This window comes from Anticarsia gemmatalis, chromosome 12 (genome assembly GCF_050436995.1).
Source record: "Anticarsia gemmatalis isolate Benzon Research Colony breed Stoneville strain chromosome 12, ilAntGemm2 primary, whole genome shotgun sequence".
NCBI classification, from domain to species: domain Eukaryota; kingdom Metazoa; phylum Arthropoda; class Insecta; order Lepidoptera; family Erebidae; genus Anticarsia; species Anticarsia gemmatalis.
In genome coordinates, this window is record NC_134756.1 from 1348103 (window position 1) to 1371693 (window position 23591).

At 37.1% G+C, this 23591-nt stretch overlaps 2 protein-coding genes across 4 annotated transcripts in view; both read left to right on the forward strand.

Annotated features, from left to right (window-relative positions):
• The window catches only part of bbx (bobby sox), a 48225-nt gene that overhangs the window by 1555 nt on the left and 23079 nt on the right, over window positions 1-23591 (forward strand). The gene's annotated exons all lie outside the window — the stretch shown is intronic.
• On the forward strand, window positions 15514-23514 carry LOC142977365 (uncharacterized). The gene is made up of 3 exons (XM_076121244.1): window positions 15514-21070; window positions 21530-21952; window positions 23066-23514. The coding sequence occupies exons 1-3, from the start codon at window positions 15514-15516 to the stop codon at window positions 23512-23514; spliced, it is 6429 nt and encodes a 2142-aa protein (XP_075977359.1).

Sequence of the window (23591 nt, forward strand, 5' to 3'; positions counted from 1 at the left end):
ACTTGTAACAATCACAAGTGGATAGACTTATCTTCTAGGTTACTGAAGTTCGATTACTGTAATGGCAATTATAATAAGTCATATCTATGGATTCTGTTTACGTTCAAAATTATGTTTTGATTGATGTTATAATTCTTTATTGAGTTACCATAGTTATATGATGAATTAAACATGAGCTGGAAAAGCTATTAGCTATGAAATAAGGTAATAAACGGGACCCAAAAAATGTTATTCTGGTAGCATCTGCTCTCGACTTCTTTCCATTCGCATGGAAAGGGTCAAATAATCGTATGTGTTAATTTAGCTTGTCAACTATATGTGTGCCAATTTGCATCAAAATTCATTCAGGAGTTTCTGATATAAAGAGTAACAAACATTAATTACGACCTCAAACTTTCGCGTTTGTAATATTAGTAGATTTCTGGTAGGGTTGATTGGGTCATACGTGTAAAATATTCAAGGAACAAGGCGTCATTTTATGCACATAAGATATTTAAATGTCATCTAAAAATGTAAATAATTACACAATAACAAAGTCAAAGTAAATTGTTATTTTTCTTTACAAAATATATTGGTTGCGACTCGTAAAATTGAAACAACAGATTTATAGTTGGAAAGTGTCCGTTTTGGCAACAAAACTAGGGCAACATTGCACAATCTGATGCGTTTTTTTTACTGCATTCGGTCAAGATGGGCGTCACAGGCGGGAAAATATCTGTGGCAACATTAATCCGTAATATTGCTAATAGTAAAAAACTTTGACAATTGCGTATCTTGTAAATGTAAGTACTATTTTATTTTTTCACAGAAAATGTTCACAGTTTTCGCAATTTATATTGATTGAATCTTTCCCCAGATACCGGTCACATAACTCTGACCTGTTATTGAGAATTATGTACTTAATATTAATTAAAAAGCAAGATAGCGTAATATAACGGACACTTACTGACTGTTAATCATCAATAAAAACTATGATCAACAAAAAAATAATCAATTACATTAAAATTTATTAACTTTTAAATAGATACTGTTCCTTCGTTCTGGAGAGTCTCCCTTGCCCAGCAGTGGGGATAGCCGTGGGTTAAACTGATATTCATAATTCTTTTTAGCAAGTATTTCAAACCCATTCCATACCTGAGTAATATGCCAACAAACATAAACATTTTAATAATATAAATTATGTCCAATTGGTCATCATGGCAACATCGGCGTGTAATTTTCCTCAAAACTTCGAAGTGACCGCAAAATGTTATTGTTAATCGGTAGGCCCTTATCATTGTAACTAAATTGAATAGTTTATTTTACCTTATGTTTCGTGTTTCATTCATATTATAAATATTATTTTTACATTCCAAAGACTGCCAAGGCATTGTTATTTAATAAATAATTGGCAAATGGAGCAGGGATAGTAGGTATGTAAAGATCGTACCAAATGGTGTTCTCTGGTCTCTGCCTACCCCTAAAGGCGTGATTTTATGTGTGTATGGCTTATAAGGAATGAATTATTTGCCCTTGCCTGAGAAGTAGGCAAAGCACCGAGAACAGTTTTTTCTGGGAAAACGCCTCTAATTTTTAGATTTTCAAAGATCTTTCACAATCGTTACCAGTAGTCAGAAGCTAGTAAATCTGACCACCAGTCTTACCGAGGGCTATCGTGTTATAACTCAGGAAACTTGTTTGTGAAGGTTCGATAGACAGTCGTTCCATGTAAAATACTGGTATTCTGCTTCATCAGAGACAGCTGCCTCCAACATAGTTGAAAGAAATGTTAGGCTGATGATGACCTAATTCTACTTATTTTTTATTTTCGGATTAGGCACTTAATCCAGTACAGTCACTTTTCTTCGCTAGTTCGCTTCAATAACACTGTATAGCTATTCTCTCTCATAATCTTTAATCCCAATAAACCTACCTGTAATCTGTTGACACCAGTCACGACTTTCGATCTATCTGTGACCTTCACATGTCAAAGTTGACCTTTAAATCGTGACGTCACATTGTATGCGCTTGTGACGTCGACCAGCGGCATAATTAAATTTCTATTGAAGTATAATTAATATATTTGCTGAGAACAGTCATTGTGTTGAGGAAAGTTGTTGAATAAATAGTGCAATGATGAGTTATGGCGGCTAGAAATTAATAAAACACTGTTTATTAAAGGCAACTTTATGTTATAACTAGCTGGCCTGCGCGGCTCTGGAAGTTAAGTTTCGTACTCTGTTTCACCCACTTACGTGAAGAATTTTGAAAGATTTTGCTTGTTTGATCCCGGGTCTTAAGTTATCTGTATACAAAATTTCATCATATTCGATTCAGAGATTTGGGAGAGAAAGCGAAATAGACAGATAGAGCATTCATTTATTTGTAGGAGGTTCGAAACCAAAGAAACGCACCAAATATTTATCGCCAATAACAGTGTATTAGCTACAACCATAATTGGTTCCGACGATCAAGAAAAACGTCTTGCATATCTAAAAGTTCTTGGAAACTTTTTTAAGGAATGCCAAATCCCCAACCCGTATTCAGGCATTAGTGGACTCAAGATTTAATCCCTTCCTCATTCCTAAAGAAGACCCGAGGTAAAAGGTTGCATATTTTTATGTACAAGCAGTTCCAAAAGTCACTACATATTCGAAGTCGCTAAATACATATATTTCGAAACCCTATTATATTGTAGCATGCATATTATTGCATCGAATAAATTTTGACACTGATTGAAATATTTCAATTCGAACTGGGTATATTTACCTGTATTTTTAAGGTAATATTCAAAATTACGCAATAAAGGCGTTTTGAAAATGTTAAATTGTTAAGTGACTTTTGGAGCAGACGTACTTATTAAACTTTGTTTGTAAAATACTTGCTAAATTTTACTTTTTGTTCCATAACTTGCAACGCGAAAGTTTATTTCAAATAAGATATAATAAAACGACTTCTACATAGCGTGTCAATGTTTACACATAATAATATCAAACGAAACACGACCTTCATCAATTCTAATTTGCCGTTTCCGAGTGCCAAACACTCGCGCAATCATGATACATTGAATGATAATGATCTTATAACTGAGTAAAGCTTTACAATGAGAGGGAAATTTATAGAAGGAACTGGGTTCTTTGTGTTGTCTGGTTATCTTTTGCGCTCAACCAGTTTAGTTTTAAAAAGACAACTCCTGAACTAAGAATTGCTCTTGTGTCGCGGGGACTTTTACAAACATGCAAACAACGGACACAAAGTACAACCAGACTCGAAACAATTATTTGTGGATCGCAGCGATAATTGTTCCGTGTGGGAATCAAACCCACGACCTCCCGACGCAATAAAAGTGGCGTAGCGACCTAAACCACTGCGCTATGGGAGCAGTCAAATATTAATAAAGTTATTATCTAAAACTATCATCAAGATGATGTTTAGTAAATTATAATACGAATAATCGGATAGTACCTACCTAGTCACCTACAGTTAATATATTGAAACTATTGAGGGGATTTGGAACGTGAGAGTGCTTCAATAGAAGGTCTTCTCGGAGGCTTAAAGCTGACAATTTGCACTCCCTTGTTACTTAGTGGCGGATTATAGCATTAGTTGATTCTAGGATCTCAATACCCGTTAACACGACTGTAGGGTAATGTAAAATTTATTATACTATGAATTTTAAAAAGGCGATGTATTGTGCTTTTTGAAATTGCATCTCTTGAAGTAACTGCATGCTCTAGAGTCAGGATTTGGATACGGGTGTTTGGAATTTTGGATTGATTCAGTCTCAGTCCATATCAATGTCTTGTACAAGTACTCTAAAAAAATGTATGTAATACCTTTTATTAAACACAAAGTTTTTGACAAGGCACCTTTTTAGCCTCTTAAGGAAAACCTGAGGATGGAGCTTTGTATAATACGTACCTACCTTCTATTTAACCTGGATAAACGAACTAACTAATTTTTAACCGGAAAAATCTTGCCATGTTGCTAGCACAAACTAGAGAAAGCAACCAAACAAAACACAAAATATCTCTTTGAAAATCTTTCTTCAAAAAGGCAGACGTATCGCGTAAATCCTGTGTAAAGTAATAATTACGCGAAAGAAAACATTCTGCCAACAATTCTGCCTTCCCTCCAGTAAACTGTAAGCCGAGCTTCTGATATGGAGTGTGGACTTTTTATTTGCATTCGTTTTTAATCAAATATGCTCCCAGTTCCCGGTATTTAGTTATGTTTGTTCCGTACAGAATATTGTAAACGAGATTTTTACTCTTTTAGACTTATTTTGTACGCTTGTTATAAAATATAACGGCTATTTTTATAGCCTTACTGCCTTGTTTATAAAAGTTGCATATAGGACTCACTGTTTAATTTTGTGTATCTGAATATAGCAACGAGCCGCTGCGCAGAAGGCGAAGAAATGAATACACGAGAAGTAAGCAAGGCGTGCGGGTGACGGAATAGAAAGACGATATCGTTGTTACGTCACGGTTACTTCGCTTTCTGCGCTTGTTGCTATATTCATGCACATAAGTTGAATAACGCATTCTACATCGTTTGATCATCTTTAACAATATAGCATTAATCAAAGATACCACATTAAAATAAATTTTAGTGCTTATGTGATCATCAAAATAAATTTTAATGCTGTTCTATACGGATAGTGAATGACAGAATTTCGATGCCAATATCTTAAGTCGAGGGTTATCGTGTAGGATCCATTCCTTTAAGAACTTTGTTTACTAAGCAACTTTGTTCCTAGAAACTTCACATATTTCCTAGAGGTATTTTCATTCATCTTTTAAGCAAGGCACAATTATCTATAATACCCACGTGATTTCAAAATGTCAGTGCCTTTTCAGTTTGAACTCTCAACCTTCTGCGTGGGAGGTGAATGAATAAACCTCTATCACTTTACCTAGAAATATATTAAAAAGATAAAATATTGGAACCTATTGTCTCTCAAGAAAAGGTCTCCTGGAATGAGTGACATGAGTTCTGTAGTAGTGTAGGCTTAGATCCTAAAACGGTTTAGAAAAATATTTTCGTAACTTTTTGATTTCTCAGGAAGCACTTTGCAACCTTGTGCTAAAAATCCTGGATTGCAATAAAATTGTCGTCAAAACATCTTCCCGGGAAGCTATTGTCTATCTCAGTTGATCAACATCATCACCAGGTGATTAGGTACTTGATAGCCACTGTGCCGTACATTGCATTTTTGCTCAGCTGATAATGATTATTACTTAACATCAAAGCAGCAGTGTACTACATAGTCGCTATAAAACTGTACAGTAATTGCCAACTTAGCTAAAATAACCAAGAAAAGAAACAACAATATGAATGCTGGACTTTACAATTACATCATATTTTTTTCACCATTAAGCAAGTGATAATAATTTTTCACTTTGCTACATCGTAAGTTATTAAAATAAAAGGATTCGTATTTAGGTTAAAGTTCAACCGTACAAAAACCCGTTATACTGAATACCGAATAGGAATTAGCATAAAATGTTCGATGCAGATTGACGTGCATAATAACTGTTTATATCAATGAAACCAAAACTGTAACTATTTTAATAATAAGCATTAAAATATTTGGCTCAGATTATCATTATCCAGTAGAACTTGATTCCAGTGTTGGAAATGAAAAAATCAATTTTGGTCGGTACTGTAGCCGACTGCCGATCATCAGGACTCAAGTTCTATTCCCGGGTCTATTATAAAGCTGAAGAGTTTGTTTGTTTGTTTGCTTGAACGCGCTAATCTCAGGAACTACTGGTGCGATTTGAAAAATTCTTTCAGTGTTAGATAGCCCATTTATCGAGGAAGGCTATACATCATTAAGCTAGGACCAATAGGAGCAGAGTACCAGTAAAAAATGTTACAAAAACGGGGAAAAATTTCACACATTCTTTCTAATGTGACGCAAGCGAATTCGCGCGGGTCAGCTAGTTGTTAATAATGGCGATAAGTGGGTGTATTTTATACACCTTTTCCTACACCTTCGGGTATAATGGGCGTAATATTAAATATATTACAAAGTCTCAAGTACAGGAAATATTTGTAAGTCGTAGAATTCCAAGATTTAATTCATAAGATGACGTTGTTGGGAATATCCCAACTTACGACTACATGATGTTTATGTAGAACAATAAAAAGTAGCTAAACCCAGGGTATTGTGACTTTCCTGTTTGTTTGAAATGTTTATCCATATTAATATTGTGAATGCGAAAGTTTGTCTGTCCGTCCGTTTAGAGCAGGGGCTCCCAACCTTTTCTTAGTCGGGGACCACTTTTATATTATTCTGGTTAGCAGGGACCACTATGTAAGTATATTAAAAATAAAGTGTAATAATCGTCCTGAAACATTTAAATTTTAAAGTCTTTCGCGGACCATATTTTGGCTTTCACGGACCACTGGTTGGGAACCACTGGTTTAGAGCTTAACCGCTGAACCGATTTTCATGAACTTTAACCATGCGTATGGGTGTATAGTTAAACAAGCTATTTAATTATTTTTTGTTAGTTTTGCTCGTATTGAGGAGCCGCGCAAGTCGGTTTAAAGGTCAATAGATTTTAACTATCAATCGTGACCAACGTTTCGATTCTTCATTCGCAAAAGAAACTTGTAAATCCTCTTACTTAGCGTCTTATTTGTTTAAAACTTTTATTTTTTATTAATTATCTCACGCTTGTTATACCCGAAAGTCCAAATGCGTGCCCACGTTTCGCCATTTACAAACTTAGTTCCATTTTGTAGGGGGCGAGCCTATTGCCATGTAACGGACACGTTACCAAACTCCGGACTACTCATCAGAATATTCTATTACTAGCTGACCCGCGCAACTTCGCTTGCGTCACATAAGAGAGAATGGGTCATCATTTTCCCCGTTTTTGTAACATTTTTCACTGGTGCTCTGCTCCTATTGGTCGTAGCGTGATGATATATAGCCTAAAGCCTTCCTCGATAAATGGTCTACCTAGCACTGAAAGAATTTTTCAAATCAGCCCAGTAGTTCCTGAGATTAGCGCGTTCAAACAAACAAACAAACTCTTCAGCTTTATAATTTTTCAAATCAGCCCAGTAGTTCCTGAGATTAGCGCGTTCAAACAAACAAACAAACTCTTCAGCTTTATAATATTATATATATAGTATAGATACAATAGAACACGGGAATTAACGCGAACACGCATTTTACCCTAAATGCCTAACGTTTCGGCGCAGGTTGCACTCGCCGTGGTCGATGGCATACATTAGCCATGCAACGCGAGAGTTTAAAAGTGATACCTATTCTATTATACATTTGAAAAGACAAGTTTCGCCCGATCCAAGGCTCAAACCTAAGACCTCTCTACTGATCTAGGAGCAGTCGTATCACCTCCCATCGTCCAGACCACTAAGGCAGTCAAAAAATATCTAAATAAATATTTTTCTATTACAAATATAAAAATAATACAGACGAATTGAGAACCTCCTCAAATTTTTGAAGTCAGTAAAAACTCCTTGAATGAATACGACCGAAGCGCCAAGGTGTCAAATAGTTGTTGATTACGAGTGGTCATAAAACTAAATGACCGGAAGCCGCGGTTATGACGTCACAATAAGCGTTAATTTGTACCGCTTTCTTTGCTCTTTATTGTTTGAAAGAAGTATTTGTTAAGCAACTTTGTTCAGGATGAATGTTGGATGGGTTATCTTTTCTTTGTAGATTTGGTGTTTTCTTTTGATCCATGGAGAAATAGTGGGTTTATAATTCTTTGAATATCTTAGCCGCAAGTTTTGCTTGGTTTAGTTATAGCACAGAAGTCATAGTTTGTACTGATACTGTCATAACCATTTTATAATCAGTCATAATATTTTACATACTTACTACCTATCTTTTCTTCCAAAAACGTTAAGGCGACTTCCAGTCTCACTGGATGCAGCAATACCAGTATTTTACATGGAGCGACTGCCTATGGGACCTCTACAACCCGGTTACCTGGGTTATAACACGATTTGATAAGACAGGTTGTCAAACTTTCAAGCTTCTGACTACTGTTAACGACTGTCAAAGATATTTGAAATGACACAATTTAACGTGCTTTCCGGAAAAAATGGTCACCCATCTGCGAAACAACATCGGCAAGCGTAGCCTAAATTCAGAGATGTTGCGCGGCTGTTGCTAACTAAGCCACGAGCTTCTCATTAACACTAACTATTAATGGTAAATATCAACTGTTTTACACAAAAGCCATGCATAGTTATTACAATAAAAAAAATAGCTTAAGTTTTTAACTTAAATTTCTATGAAAGTTAAACTTAACTTCTCAACATAAACTTAACAAGTTCTTGTTAAACAAGTTGTTTTAACTTAAACTACATTGTACTCTCATTATTAATTGCAATTCTTGTTACAAGCTCTGTTTAAAGTCTTTTCGTTGGAATAATTACCTTTGTTTGCGTAAACTTGTGCAATTGTTATTTTACTATAAAAATTGTAAAATATAATATGATAATGATGATTTTACTGATAAACTATGTTTACATTTTTTTTTTAACCCAGTACTGTCCCACAGAGTCCCACTGCAGGGCAAGGGTCTCCTCCCAAACGAGGGGGAAGGGTTAGGCCTTGAGTCCACCACGCTGGCCAAGTGCGGGCTCAGGACTTGATTAACCCAAATCTGAAAAACCCCATTGGGTTCAACAAACATGATCAACATCAATGTATATAAATTTAAGTATTTTTACCAAACTACATGACTAGGTACTAGGTCAAATTATGACTACATAGACAGTATTAGTTTTCAAACAAAAAGAGCTAACAAAATCGGTCTAACTAATAAAAAGTAATAAAGTAACGAATCACATATTAAAGCCTAATAAATCCTATAATGGTTAAAAAATGCAGACGACTTGAATCCCGTTGTTTTGAACCCTTGTTTCTGAGTAGTTTAGCGTTTATTTATATGAGTTTAAAAGCTATTGAATAGATAAACTACTGCTAAACGTACCTCAGAAACCGAGGGTACAGTCAGGAAGAAACGAGCCTAACTAAATTTATACTTATTAAGGCAATAAAATCCGAGAGTTTAAATAATCAAATTCAGTACATAATGTACTAAGTTACTTACACAAACACTTAAAGTTTTGTCTACATAACCACTGTTTTACATAAATTAGTGAGAACATGACAATTACGTTTGCATAATCACGAATGCAGTTACGAAATTATCGTAAAAGTTTCTACAGTTATTTGAGCGAAATGCAACCGCGAGGTTGTTTTTTGGCAGTACTTTGAAAAGCTTATGACGTCACTAGAGCCTATGGCTCAGTAGTTACTTGAAAACCTAGACTGAAGTTAAATCGTTCACTCTAAATATATGTAGGAAATATATCTATGAAAGGGCAGAACAAAATATTTCGTTCAATAAATAATAATGACCTACATTTAAAACTTTCCACCCGGTTATAAATACCCGGGTGAAATTACATTAAAAACTCTGTCGACGTGTAAACTACAGGGCTAGTTGTAATGCGTGAGAGTGACTAGTGCATTTGTTGTCTCATATTTTGCTCGATCGAAAAGTCCCTTTTAGGCGTTACCGACGCCATAAGCTGATTGACATTTTTACGTCGCTGAAGCGAACAATTCTTTCACACAGCGTATTATCCGGAATATCCGGGTATTTGCATACCATTTAAAATCAACTTACTATAAACTTACAAATTTCTCCGGGTAATTAAATAACCAATCATTTGAGTTAATTTCACCTTAATCTAGTTATTCTTTGGCTGAGTTTTTAGGCAATTTAGACAGTGTTATATCTTAAACCGCTCGCCGGCTGATTGTTACATTCAACAAGTAGAATGAAAGCGTGACTTGTAACAGCTTTTCGGCCTTATCTCGATACAATGCAAGCTTTTTAGTTTAGTATAAGGCTCTTGTATTGCTTGCTTAAATACACTGTTAACATATGTATAATACGTTATAGTTTTGGCTAGTATTACCGTTTAGTTACGTCACAGGTGATCATAGGACAAAGGAATGATATGGTTCTATCGGAAGGCTTGAAAATGATAGTTTTTTGTGTGTGTGTTGTGCGTATTGTTTAATGTGATTTAATATAGTAACTTAATCCGTATTTTCCCTAAGCTCAAAGCTAATGTGAAATTGATTTAGTTATCATATATATAACATTTATTTCTGTTAAATACAGTGCGATTAGTTGTGCTTAGTATTCGTAGTTCAAAAAGCTTCTTGACTGGCTAGTTAAATCAGCTATGACATGTAAAAACGCTTTATAAAATAGAAATATATGCTTAACTGGTGTCATACTTAAGTTGCTATCAAATTTGCCATTATTAAGTGTGTTTATATTGTCTCTAATGATTTCAAATGTCGAATTAATTGTAGAAAATGACAGCTAAAAAAATAACTGATCATACTCGATCTTTTGAAACCCTATATACTGAAATGTGCACATTATTCCATGGAAAAAACATTTGCCATTGATTGAAATGTTCAATTTTAACTCATTCTACCTGATTTTGATCTGTTATTTATTAAAGTTACGTAACACAGAGGTTTTCAAAATATGAAGTTGTTCAGCTACTTTTGGAGCTGACTGTACAATACCTGTATAAGTTCTAGTTGATCCATTCAACTACTCAATTCTGAGTGCGGGATTTGCTAGTTACAAGTGCTATGAACTCCTAACCTGTCGTAAGAAAGTAAACGCTTGAAGCACGTAACTAATAAGTTGTAAGTGGTTAGAGGCATGCGGATGTATTTCCTCATGTCCTAGATCCCACGCTTCTCCGTTGTTTAGCTATTTATTCATACTCATGTAATAAAATCTAAGAATTTTGTCAATATAATCCATCTTTGAAACTATTTGAAGTATTTTGTAAGTTTAATCACGATTATCTCTGAAAGTACTTGTTAGATTTTGATTTTTCCTTTTGTGTATAGCTAGGTTTATAAAGAAGTGTGTGATTAAATAACATTACGATACTACTTATAGGAGCAGAGTAATTCGCATAAATGCGAGACAAGTGCAGTTTTATAAAGAGCGAAATTTGAGTTTTACAAGTAGGTGATTATCTCTGTAACCAATGCATATATTAAAACAAATCTTATACTATTTGAAAGCTACACTATCTTAGATTGACATAAGCCTAATATTTTCTGTAATTATTATACCAAAATTGGCTAAATCACAGAAATCCGGGGCGAGCTGTTAATGTTTACATTAGGCACGTAAGTTTTCTTGATGGACTGAAATCTCTGAAACTATTTGTCGGATTTGAATAATTCTTCTTGTGTATAATAGCCTTTTTAATAAGGGATTGTTGAAACCATCTAACATCACGCTATCACTTATAGCAGCAAAGTTATGAGCCAAAACTTACAACCCGCGCAACTAGTTTGATATAGACTTATGGTCGAATAGACATGGCTTTGCTTTAAGTAACTGCTTACTTAGGTCAGTTATGCGACGATATGTGATCGAGTGCTACTCAAATTAAAGTGACGTATCAATATGCGGCTTTTAAAAACAATCCGTTCTGATTTTCAAATTGATTACTTGATGATGTAAAAAAACATAGTAGTAGCGTTAACCTCAGCATTGTTTGAAAAGAGTGTTGGAATAGAACTCCAGTTGCTCGATAGCAAGTCTGGTGCTTCAACCATTGCGCTACCGGGGTATCGTTGGGCGTTAGTCGTGACGTCATCGTATACGTTTGTGCGCATGCGTCATGAACTCATGTAACTTGGCGCTTGCGTTGAAGTGCTTCCGATAAATAAGTCGATACCGACGGAAAAACGCCTTTTTAGTATTTTTTTGAATAAACGGCGCGCTACCGTAGCGTCTCGAAGTGTGGAAAGGCTCTTACAGCTTTTTATGTTCTTCTTTTTAGCACTCTATTAATGTTTTTAGAAAATTCTCGCCATTAGGTACTAGTCTTGTCTTGTGCGGACATCTACAAACATACAAATAATGGACAATAAATATTTTGACACAATTATTAGTTGATCTTTTGATATCGGGCCTTCAACTCCCGCGCTTGTTGACTACGCGACGTTGTTTTCAACATGGAAACAAATGGCTTTTGGCTCCATATGCCAAGGCGCTCATAGCTTCTTGCGCTCACCTCTAAACGGCCTGTAAGTTAAGCAACCTTTGCAAGGACTTTCCATTGATGGGTGGCCGCATTGTGGTATTTAAGTTAAGTGTGTCCGTGCTTTGGAAGACATCTTTATTGTCGATCCCTTCTGCTTCAAAGGCGGATCTGGTGGCTTAAACTACTTTGACATTAGATTGACCATTAACCATACGATAAAAAAATTAATATTTTTACACTAAGTGTGAGGAAATTAAAACATTAAGTAGAAAAATGCTTATAGACTTTTTGCTTTACAAGACGATCCCTCTACCCCTCTTTTTAACTGAGAGTCAAGTTTAAGCGAAAATTTCCTCTAAAACAATTAGGAACAAATGTAAAGTTTTAAACATATTATTATTATAATCCCTTTTTAAACAGCAAACAAAAACATGAGACCTACATAAAACCAACTTGTTGAAACAGCCTCACAAAGGAGTTATTTATAGCATTTCCATTAAAATCACGGGTTTACAGTTTTACTCAATTTGTCAATAGAGATTTTCAGTGCGGACGCGAGAGGGAATACCTAGAATGGGCGGACATTAGGGTTGCCAGATCCAGTTCATTTCCGGTACATTTCTCGGGCCCACGAACGGAAACAGAGTTTTGGTCTCCGCTCCGAGAATACATTAAGTAGTAATGACCACAAAAAAAAAACGTCATCCCATCATAGATTAGTGAAAACGAGTATTTTCTCATTTCGGGACAGCTGAGTAAAATTACGGAACAGCAAAGTAAAATTACGGGACGCGGAACACGCGAAGTTCCTTGACAGCAAAGTAAAATAACGGGACACGGGACAACATTGAATATTCCGGGACAGTCTCGGAAATCCCGGTTGCCTGGCAACCCTAGCGGACATGCACGCAGGCGGTCCTTGTTCAATGTACACGTAATTCAGGCCTGTATTTGTGCAGTTATACGTATTCTGCACGTGATTATCATTTCAGGTTACAGCAATTTCGATGGAAATTCACCGGTTTGTTGATAGTTTGAGATTGAAAGCTTGATGATTAAAACGTCTGTTTGAAAAGGCAGGGGCTTTTGGAGTTAATTTTTATTATACTGAGCAGTGTTGGGTCAATCAACTAATTTTTTCAATCAATTGATTAGTCATGACTAATTTAGTCATGAATTATTTAGTCATGATTGAATTAATCATGAGTAAAAATAATAATCATAATCATGATTAAATAAATTAGTCATCAATCATTTAATGATTAAATGACTGATGACTAATTTATTGTATTTTTGTATGATGATTAAACTAAAAAAATTAATTCAGGTGACATAATTAGTTTAATTGAACACATCTATAAAACTATAACTGATCACCACCTTAAGTTGACTGAAAGAAGATAATTCCATTATTTATAAAATTTGATTTTAAAAACGCGTAGTTTTAAAAAGCAATTTAAATTATTTTAAACTAAATTAGCCCGAACTTATTTTTGCAAATGTGTACCTGTGTAAATTAAAAAAAAATTTACTGATTCTGTTGTAAAACTAGCTTTAATTAAAAACCTGTGATTAACAAATCAACAGTCATGGAACGTAGACTTGAAAAGCTTAGTTTTATTTAACTATTATTTTTAGTCATTAAAATTTTAGTCATGATTGAATAACTAACACTAACACTAATTAATCATCAATCACGACTCATGATTGAATTTTTTTAGTCATTATTCATTAGTCATGAATAAATAATTTAATCTTAATCATCAATCAAACTAAATTTTGCCCAACACTGATACTGAGTAATTACTGTTTAATTGTGAATACAATTTCGTGTTTTTTCTCTCCGGCTGGAGTATTTCCTATAAGAAATAAATCTGAAAGAAAAGTTTTGTGAATATGTGTTGCTAGTGAGGTAACGAACTTTAGTTGAACATCAGTCATTACGAAATCAGTAAACTTTGAAAGCAAATTTCTTCATAATTTCAATGTCACTTGTAATTTTTGAAAATTTTTGTGTCAGCAAAAGTCATGTCTTCCATCAATCTACTTGGTGATCCATATAGGCAAATGTACAGCTAAAAACGTCAAATATGCCAAACAAACAAGAAAATCCACCCTACCAATACATACAAGCCTAATAATAACACTACCCACTCTTACCTACCCCAACAACGACTTCACATCAAGGACTCTATAACGAGAATCTATAAAAAGAATTCAGCAAGAAATATCCAAGTATTTTCATATAAAAATATGCACAAGTTTTTATTTTCTATGGCTTGAACAGTACTGGCTAAGTTAATCAAAAGTTTGAGGAAAGGACGTTGACTTTTAACCGGTTAATGTTTTGAAAGAGAAAAGGAAAATGGCGGAAGACTTTTAAGAAACATTCTTGTTTTGTGTTAAATTTGGCGCGTGTTGGCTGTAATTAGAATGGACGCTATGCCATCAGAAATAAGATGTCTTAAGCTCTATTTTTATTCACCCAGATATTTATAAAATTCACAGATCAGGTACCCGGGTCAAATATGGCCACATACAATGATTCTAAGCCTCATGCAGGTCTAACTTACTTCACTTTAACCGACACCCAGCAGGGCGCTGAAAGGGCACAGTAACGCTGTTCGAATACATGCGACACTAGTCACAATTTATGGTCGCATCGCAATATTTCACAGGCACCTTATTACACGGAAATTAACGCAATAATTAATTATTTTGCTTAGAGGCTTGTTCAGCAAGCTGTCTTAACAATGTGTACGGTCTCACCGTACATACCTTTTTGCGCGTAAGCAATTGAACGCTTGCGTAAACGGCTCACATGTTATTTATTAATTATTTACTTTTTATTACTATAATTCAGTGCACATTTTGCATACAACAAGCAAAGACGCTCCAACAATATTATACCTATTGTACATTTAATTACTTACGTAAATATACTACTTTACAACTTTTACGTCAGAGTGTTTGTGTACTCAACAACAACCTACAACTTGAACCAGCAACAACCACCACCTAGATTCACGCTAGAATAGTGTAGCAGTTTAACGAACCCCTACATTAAATGGTCCTTCGAGCCGGATCTTTAGTGTAAGTTGTATTTCTATTTACGATAGCGAATCGGTTCAGCTGGTCTCCCAGAAGCGGGTCGCCCCAGTTGGATTGAGAACGTCGCACATATCGTTAATAGACGTACGGATACATTTAACATCAAAGCGAGCGACTATACCTAAAGTTCTACGGACTACGCATTACTCACACGACAACAGGGACGCATCCAAGGACTTGGAATAAGAAGCCTAACAGAAGACTTCGTGTCGCAAGCAAAAAACCAGCCTAACAACTGTCTGTCACTATCAACGGGGTGCCGGACTACTGGATTACTACATCTAACTTACATCGACTGATTCACGAAACGAGATCATGGAGATGTTAAAACAGCAACAAGAAAGTTTCGATACTATCAAGACGCTGTGCTCTAACTACAAGAAGGACAGCAAGTCGAGAAAAACTGAAGAATACCTAACTAAACGCTTGGAATTTCTCGAAAATACATGGAAGGAGTTTGAAAAACGTCACGAGACTCTTATACAAACATGTGAGGAGAAAAACATCAATTACTTTACCGAAGACGTATTTAGCAAAACTCAAGCTTTATACGAAACGATAAAAATGGATATGTTGGACTTACTGAAACAATTAAAAGGCCAAAAGGTTGTCAGTTTCGATTTAACGGACATGCTGAACGAAGGAACTGACGACAATCTCAAACGATCGTTGACCAAACAAGAGTGTAACTTTAAAGCTCTCGATCGTGCTATGTCAAAAATAGACATCAACTCTTTGACGGAAAAGTGGGAGTTTGAAGACCATCTAACCATTTTGAAGTCGAAATGGGACAGCATCGAAAAACAACACTGGGAATTGGAAGCTATCCTAAAAGGCTCCGACACCAACTATTATACTATGTTTGTTGAGATGGAAGACAAATACGACGAACTACGCAGAACATTGAACCGCAAAATTTGGTCTGCCAAACACTACGAGAAGTCAGCACCAAGGATACAGATACCAGATTTTTCAGGAAACTACAACAACTGGGTCTCTTTTAAAGATCTGTTCTTGGAAACTATCCACAACAACCCCATGATAAACAAGGCCCAAAAGATGCAGCATCTCAAGACGAAGCTGAAAGGCGAAGCTGAGAGACTCGTACAGCATCTTAGCGTCAGCGCTGAAAATTATACTTCTTGCTGGGATATCTTAACTCAACGTTATGACAATCGTCGCTTACTATTTACGTCATTCATGAACACGATGCTTGACCTACCAAATGTACAACATCCTAACAGTTACAACGTTAAGAAAATGCATGACGTCATAACGGAATGTCTAAACGGATTGACAAACATCGGATTAGATATCACAACGTGGGATCCAATTATTGTACATCTCATGGCGAAAAAACTGGACCCCGATACTTACAGCGACTACACGAAGGAGTTACAAAACCCTAGAGAGGTGCCTAACTTGAACGAATTACTATATTTCCTGGAAAACAAGTTTTTGACATACGAAACTATGACGAATGCGAAGAAGGAACCGTCTAACGTTTCAAAACAGTCTCCGTATAAACCATTAAATAAATATCATTCGAATACAACAAAATCTAACTACAACGATCAAACAAAAAACTTCAAGAAGTCCTATCATACTGTATACGGTCATTGCCCACAGTGTGACGGAAATCATGTATTGCGACACTGCCCGAAATTCCTCGAAATGGATGTACCGCAGCGCAATAACATAGTTGTGAAATTACATTTATGTAAAAATTGCTTATACAGCCACGGGTCATCAGAATGCAAGTCGAACAAAGTGTGTCGTGACTGTAACCTGAGACACCATACTCTATTGCACAATTCGTCAAGAAACAAAACACTGAACAGAAATATGAACGGAAATAGTAATGAAAATTCTCCTAGCACGTCTCAACGACCTTCGACTTCAAACCAACAAATTTCCAATCACCTATCAAACAACGAAACTGAAATCTTGCTCACTACTGTACAACTTCAGATCAAATCTGCAAACGGAACATACGTTACCCTCCGAGCTCTTTTAGACCAGGGCTCGCAGGTGAACTTGATTACCGAAAATGCAGCACAACTGTTACGTTTACCACGACAGAGGCTCAACGCTACTGTCACGGGAATTGGAGCCGTGTCCGGGGACTGCAAAGGACGCATTCAACTTACCTGTCAGTCAATACATACGGACTACGAGTTCCAAACTGAAGCGCTCATTCTCAAAAAACTAACGAATAACCTACCAAGCTCATCATTCGAAAAAACGCAGTGGCCTCATCTAGAAAATCTGAAACTCGCCGATCCCGAGTTTAACATTTCTCGACCGGTTGACGTACTGCTTGGCGCAGACGTCTACTCAAACATTCTACTTGACGGAGTACTAAGAGGTAGCACACAAGCCCCTATTGCCCAACAAACGCATTTAGGGTGGATTTTATGTGGCAAGCTGAAAACTTTCAACTGCCACGTGACCTTGGTGGATATGACCGAACTAAACAAATTTTGGGAAACTGAAGACGTATCCCCGTGTCGAAAACAAATAATACAGGATGACGAGTGCGAGCGATATTACACTGACACTACACAGCGATCCTCCGATAACAAATACATCGTGAAGATGCCCATGTGCCCTAATTATAATACAAAAATGGGTAAATCAAAAGCTATAGCGATTTCTCAATTTTTACAATTGGAAAAACGTTTGGAGCGAAACAACAAACTAGCTTCAATGTACAAAGAATTTATAAAAGAGTACATAGAACTAGGACACATGAAACCGGCGACTCCAATAACATCAGCTGTTACCGACTGTTATTTACCTCATCACGGCGTATTACGGGAACACGCAGAAACAACAAAATTGCGAGTAGTTTTTAACGCTTCCCAAAAAACATCTACAGGCTTCAGTTTGAACAACGTACTCGAAAAAGGACCAAATCTACAGAAGGATATACAAGCCCTCGTTCTACGATGGAGGTCCTATAAGTACGCCTACACAGCCGACATCGAGAAGATGTATAGATGTATTTGGATCTCAGAAGAGCAACAACCACTACAAAAAATTATTTGGAGAAACTCACCTTCAGAAAAACTACAAGAATTTCAACTCTGTACCGTTACCTATGGGACAAAGTGCGCACCGTGGTTAGCAATGCGCACGCTCAAACAACTGGCCAAGGACGACGGACATAAACATCCAAACGCTGCTGCAGTCCTGCAGAACGACCTATTCGTAGATGATCTCGTCTGTGGTCGCCAAACCTTAGAAGAAGGAGTACAATTACAAACATCTTTAATTGACTTACTGAGAGGGGGAGGCATGAACTTGCGGAAGTGGTCGGCTAATCACCCGGCACTTCTTGCCAACCTAACGAACGATCAAGTCTCTTCGAACAACACATTTGACTTCAAACAAGATGAGTCACATAAAACATTGGGTCTCGGTTGGAATACTACTACTGATACATTCAGTTTCAATTGGAATATGAATAACAACTTTCAACCAACTAAACGATACCTGCTCTCCGAGATATCAAAAATGTACGACCCGTTGGGTTGGCTGTCACCACTAACTGTTACGGCTAAATTACTATTTCAACGAGTCTGGACTAGTAAAATTGGATGGGATGAAACATTACCGACAGATATATCGAATGAATGGATAAAACTGAAAAATGAACTCCCTATGGTCAAAAACATACAATTAAATCGATGGATTGGTGGAACGGAATCGAACCTGGAACTTCTCGGCTTTTGTGACGCATGTGAAAAGGCCTATGCTTGCGTCGTATATAGTCGTGTTATAAACGAGCACGGTCAGCCGATCACAACGCTCCTCGCTGCCAAGACTAGGGTTGCGCCTATATCACAAAAAATAACTTTACCACGTTTAGAGTTATGTGGCGCACTACTTTTGTCACAGCTGATTGAAAAAATTAGAGAAGCCTATGCGGGATACACAATAACTGTAAGAGCATGGAGTGACTCAAAGGTGGCGTTAGCATGGATTCAAGGGGATACAACAAGATGGGAAAAGTATGTAGCCAACAGAGTTACAAACATCACCCAAATCATCCCGTCGCAAAACTGGAACTACGTGAAATCCGAATTGAATCCTGCCGACTGCGCTTCCCGAGGACTGTATCCTGCCAAATTATTGAACTTTACGCTCTGGTGGAACGGTCCTGACTTTCTTCAGTTACCAGAGAAGGAAGTAACGCTGAAAACTTCAACATGTTTAGCAACTACAAACATTGGGTTAGAGAAACAATCAGTGAAAGCCCTACCTAAAAACCATGACACACATTTTATAAACAAATTAATAAACAATTGCAGTACATTGACTCGTGTAACAAGAGTCACTGCCTGGGTGTTCCGATTCATAACAAACTCACGCGACAAGAGGAAATCGGACACCAACTACTTAACTACAGAGGAACTCACCGCTGCAAATGAACAAATCATAAAATATGTACAACAAACATTGTACGAACAAGAGTATAAGCAGCTGCAGAAACAGGAAACTGTGGGAAACAAAAGCTCTATATATAAACTTCATCCTTATGTAAATGATAAGGGTATAATCAGAGTTGGCGGTCGCCTAAAAAACTCAATTTTGCCGCCTGAAATGAAGAACCCTGCCATATTGCCTCGTGACAGCCGATTTACGCGGCTACTGGTTGAGCAAGCACACTTAGCAACACTACATGGCGGTGCTCGACTCACTCTGGCATACATTAGACAGCGGTATTGGATCGTCGGCGGCAATAGATTAGTCAAAGCGATACTACGTCACTGCGTGCGATGTCACCGCTACAAACCCACAGAGAACAATCAAATTATGGGTGACCTGCCTCCACAAAGAGTTATACCATCTCGCCCCTTTACACATACTGGAGTTGACTTCACTGGTCACGTCGAGATCAAGCTGAATAAGGGACGGGGTGTAAAAACTTCCAAGGGGTACATTGCCATCTTCGTGTGTATGGCAACGAAGGCTGTACATATTGAACTGGTGTCTGACCTCAGTACAGAAACATTTATTGCTGCATTCCAAAGGATGTCTGCTCGACGGGGTACACCGCAACACATGTACTCGGACTGCGGAACGAACTTTGTCGGTGCGTCAAAAATCTTACGCCAAGAATTCGAAGAGTTCAAACAGATATTGTCTGCCGATTTCTTCAATGAAATTGCTAAAATGGAAGTGAAATGGCACTTTAATGCTCCTGCGTGGCCTAGCGCAGGCGGACTTTGGGAGTCGGCAGTGAAATCGATGAAACATCACTTACGACGCGTACTTGGAGATCAAAAGTTAACCTTTGAAGAATTCTCCACACTCTTAGCGCAGATAGAGGCTTGTATGAATTCTAGGCCACTGTGTCCGTTGACTGAAGACCCGGAGGAGTTTTACAACTACCTAACACCAGGACACTTCCTCACCGGTGGTCCTACAATGTCACTACCGCTATCTGACCACAGTGATATACACAACATCGATTTGCGTCGACGATGGCAACTAACAGAACATATGTTGCAACAATTCTGGAAGCGATGGTCAAATGACTACCTAACGCAGTTACAAACTCGATGCAAGTGGCACAAACCAGTGAAAAACATTAAAGAAGGTGATATTGTGTTGGTGAAAGATAACAATATGCCGCCAGGGAAATGGGCCATGGGACGTGTACAAGAACTTCACCCCGGAACGGATGGCTATGTACGAGTCACCACCGTCAAAACACAAAACGGAACTATCAAGCGTCCTATCGTGAAACTTTCACCACTACCGTTACAAACCGAAATCTCGGAAACGACAAATACTGAAAAGAAAGACAACATCTGTCAAACTACGTGTGATAACAATCCACAAAAAACTAAAAAACAACATAGTAAACGATATCTATCTACACTAATAATGATGTTTATAACAATGTTTACTATAATGACTGGCACGAGCGGTACAAGCAGCGATACAAAACCGAGCGCTCATATTACAAGTCTCGAACACGAGCGCCCTGTGTATTATGACACCTTAGGTACTATTCAAACAATTCATAATGAATGGACATTGTTATTATATTATAATTTAACTGACTACTGGAATGGTGTGAGCAGAATTGGAAGTTACCTCGAGGGATTAAACGATCTATGCAGGAAAACTGACCCAAGATACTGCCAGTCAACACTGGAACAATTACGCCACGAAATGGATATACTAACTCACTACAACAGCATCCTATTAACTCCTCTGAAACAGCTTTCAAATCGAAGAAAACGACGCGGCTTGATTAACGCTGTCGGCTATGTCGCGAATAGCTTGTTTGGGATTTTAGACGAACATTTTGCAGATAAATACCAGAAGGATATTGAAGCTATTCAAGGCAATGAACAACATTTACTTGAGTTGGTCAAAAACCAAACATCTATTGTGGAGTTGGAGAACAAGATATTGAAGAAAAATGCGGACAACATCAACCGACAGTTTACCATGATAGATAGTTTCATAAACGACACAAACTGGAAAATAGCTAAAATAGAATCGGCAATGGAAGTTATGATGGCTACTTCATACTTCAATTCAGTATCGTTAACGTCATATTTACTCATCAATAACTTGAGAAAAATGCAAGAAATACTCTTCGACAGTTTAACCGATATATATAAAGGTCACATGGACGTACAATTACTAACTCCTGTAGGCTTGATCGAACAACTGAACGTCATTGCTGGAAGACTACCAAAATCGTTAACATTGCCTGTTGAGGATATCAGTAAGGACATAAAGGATATCTACAAACTTATGTACGTCAAAGCTCGGATAACTAACAACTACTTTTTATTTGAGGTGCATATTCCACTATGCCATAATTTGTATAAACTCAGTAGCAGTAGGTCTAAATATTGTAAAATATGGGCAATTAATGATGCAAATAGGTGATGTTACGTACAATTTGATGTTATTCATAAAACTGTCACTTTTTTCTTTTATAAGTAATGTTCACAACCAGTGTGCTCACTTGCTGCCCATATTCTTATTATCACATGCTAGTAGGTGCTCCCAACATATGGTATGATCAGAGACTAATAAATAACCTAGCTATGTTCATTTAACTTAATTGACGTTTAGTCTATATCGCTGATTGTTGGCAGCTCCTCGCATGATCAATTATTGTATCAACCACATTGTAAAACTTTTTGGCGATTGAAAAGAGTGGCCGTGAGTTTCTCGCTAGCTCTTCTCATAAGGCTCTACCCCCTTTCCGAGCTAGTGGTAGATTCAGTAATTGTAACGACTATCATAAGTGTCAATATTTGACCTAAATGAATAAATGATTTGATTTTGATTTTGATTTTATGTTCTGATGAAGACTTTTTGCTCTACCGACCTATACCACTTCCAATGAAGACGAAGTCAGGAACATCCATCATGCAGCTAGGATCGAAGTACGTTGCTGTAAACTTCAAGAAAAACACATTCATCTCGCTGAATGATGAAGATATGAAGCTTTGTACCCAAATGAAGCCCGACAGTTATATCTGTTATAAAAACTTACCCATATACCATTTACACGATAACAGTGCTCCCTGCGAAGCAAAACTGTTAAGTCAACATTTAAATACACCTTGTGACGTCAGACAAACATCGTGCGATGACGTATGGATTGAGTTACATACTCCGAACAGCTGGCTGGCTGTCTGTTGTGCAACTTGCACTTTACGTACAATATGCGAAAGTGATGTCACGACCTACACCCTAACAACGTCTGGAATAGTAAATCTGAAGCAAGGATGCATACTACATTCCAAGAGATTTACTATATTTTCTCAAAATCAGTACAGCTCTTCGTTGAACTTACATAACGACTATAATGTCCGCATACCAGCATTTAATTCAACTGTCAACAACATAGTAACCGTAACTCACCACAACTATTCCTGGAACGAAGTGCACAAGGATTTTACGCAACAATTAAAAGAAATGGATGAACAATTAGCTTTCCAACAGAAGAATGAGGTTCTTTCGACAAGGATTTCTTCTCATGACGTACATCAATACGCCATCTGCTATACCCTCCTGGGAGGAATCAGCGTAGCAGTCATCGTGTGGTTTTGCAAGAAACGTAAAACTGTATATTGCATAAAACCAAAAAGCAAACAACCGGTACTAGAACCCAAACATGAAGACATTGAACTTCAGTCACTGCAGCGCGGGAAGTGCCATTCTCCGGAAGAAGCTCCCCATGGACCAACGGCCCAAACAACGTCACAGCAGTTGGACTTCAACCGTCACCATCGTGCGGCTGCAAACAACTTAGCATTTAATTTTGATTGATTTATTTGTAATGGAGTTTCTTTCGCTTTACTTTTAACTATTTTCTTTTTCTTTCTCTTTTGGGGTGGCCAGCATGT

Excerpts from the sequence above, each read along its gene's own strand:
- LOC142977365 (XM_076121244.1), top strand. The coding sequence starts at position 15,514 with ATGGAGATGTTAAAACAGCAACAAGAAAGTTTCGATACTATCAAGACG. Across the intron at positions 21,071-21,529 it reads AAAAACTAAAAAACAACATA|ATAAATACCAGAAGGATATT; the intron begins GTAAACGATATC and ends AACATTTTGCAG. Across the intron at positions 21,953-23,065 it reads ATTGCCTGTTGAGGATATCA|CATTTAATTCAACTGTCAAC; the intron begins GTAAGGACATAA and ends TCCGCATACCAG.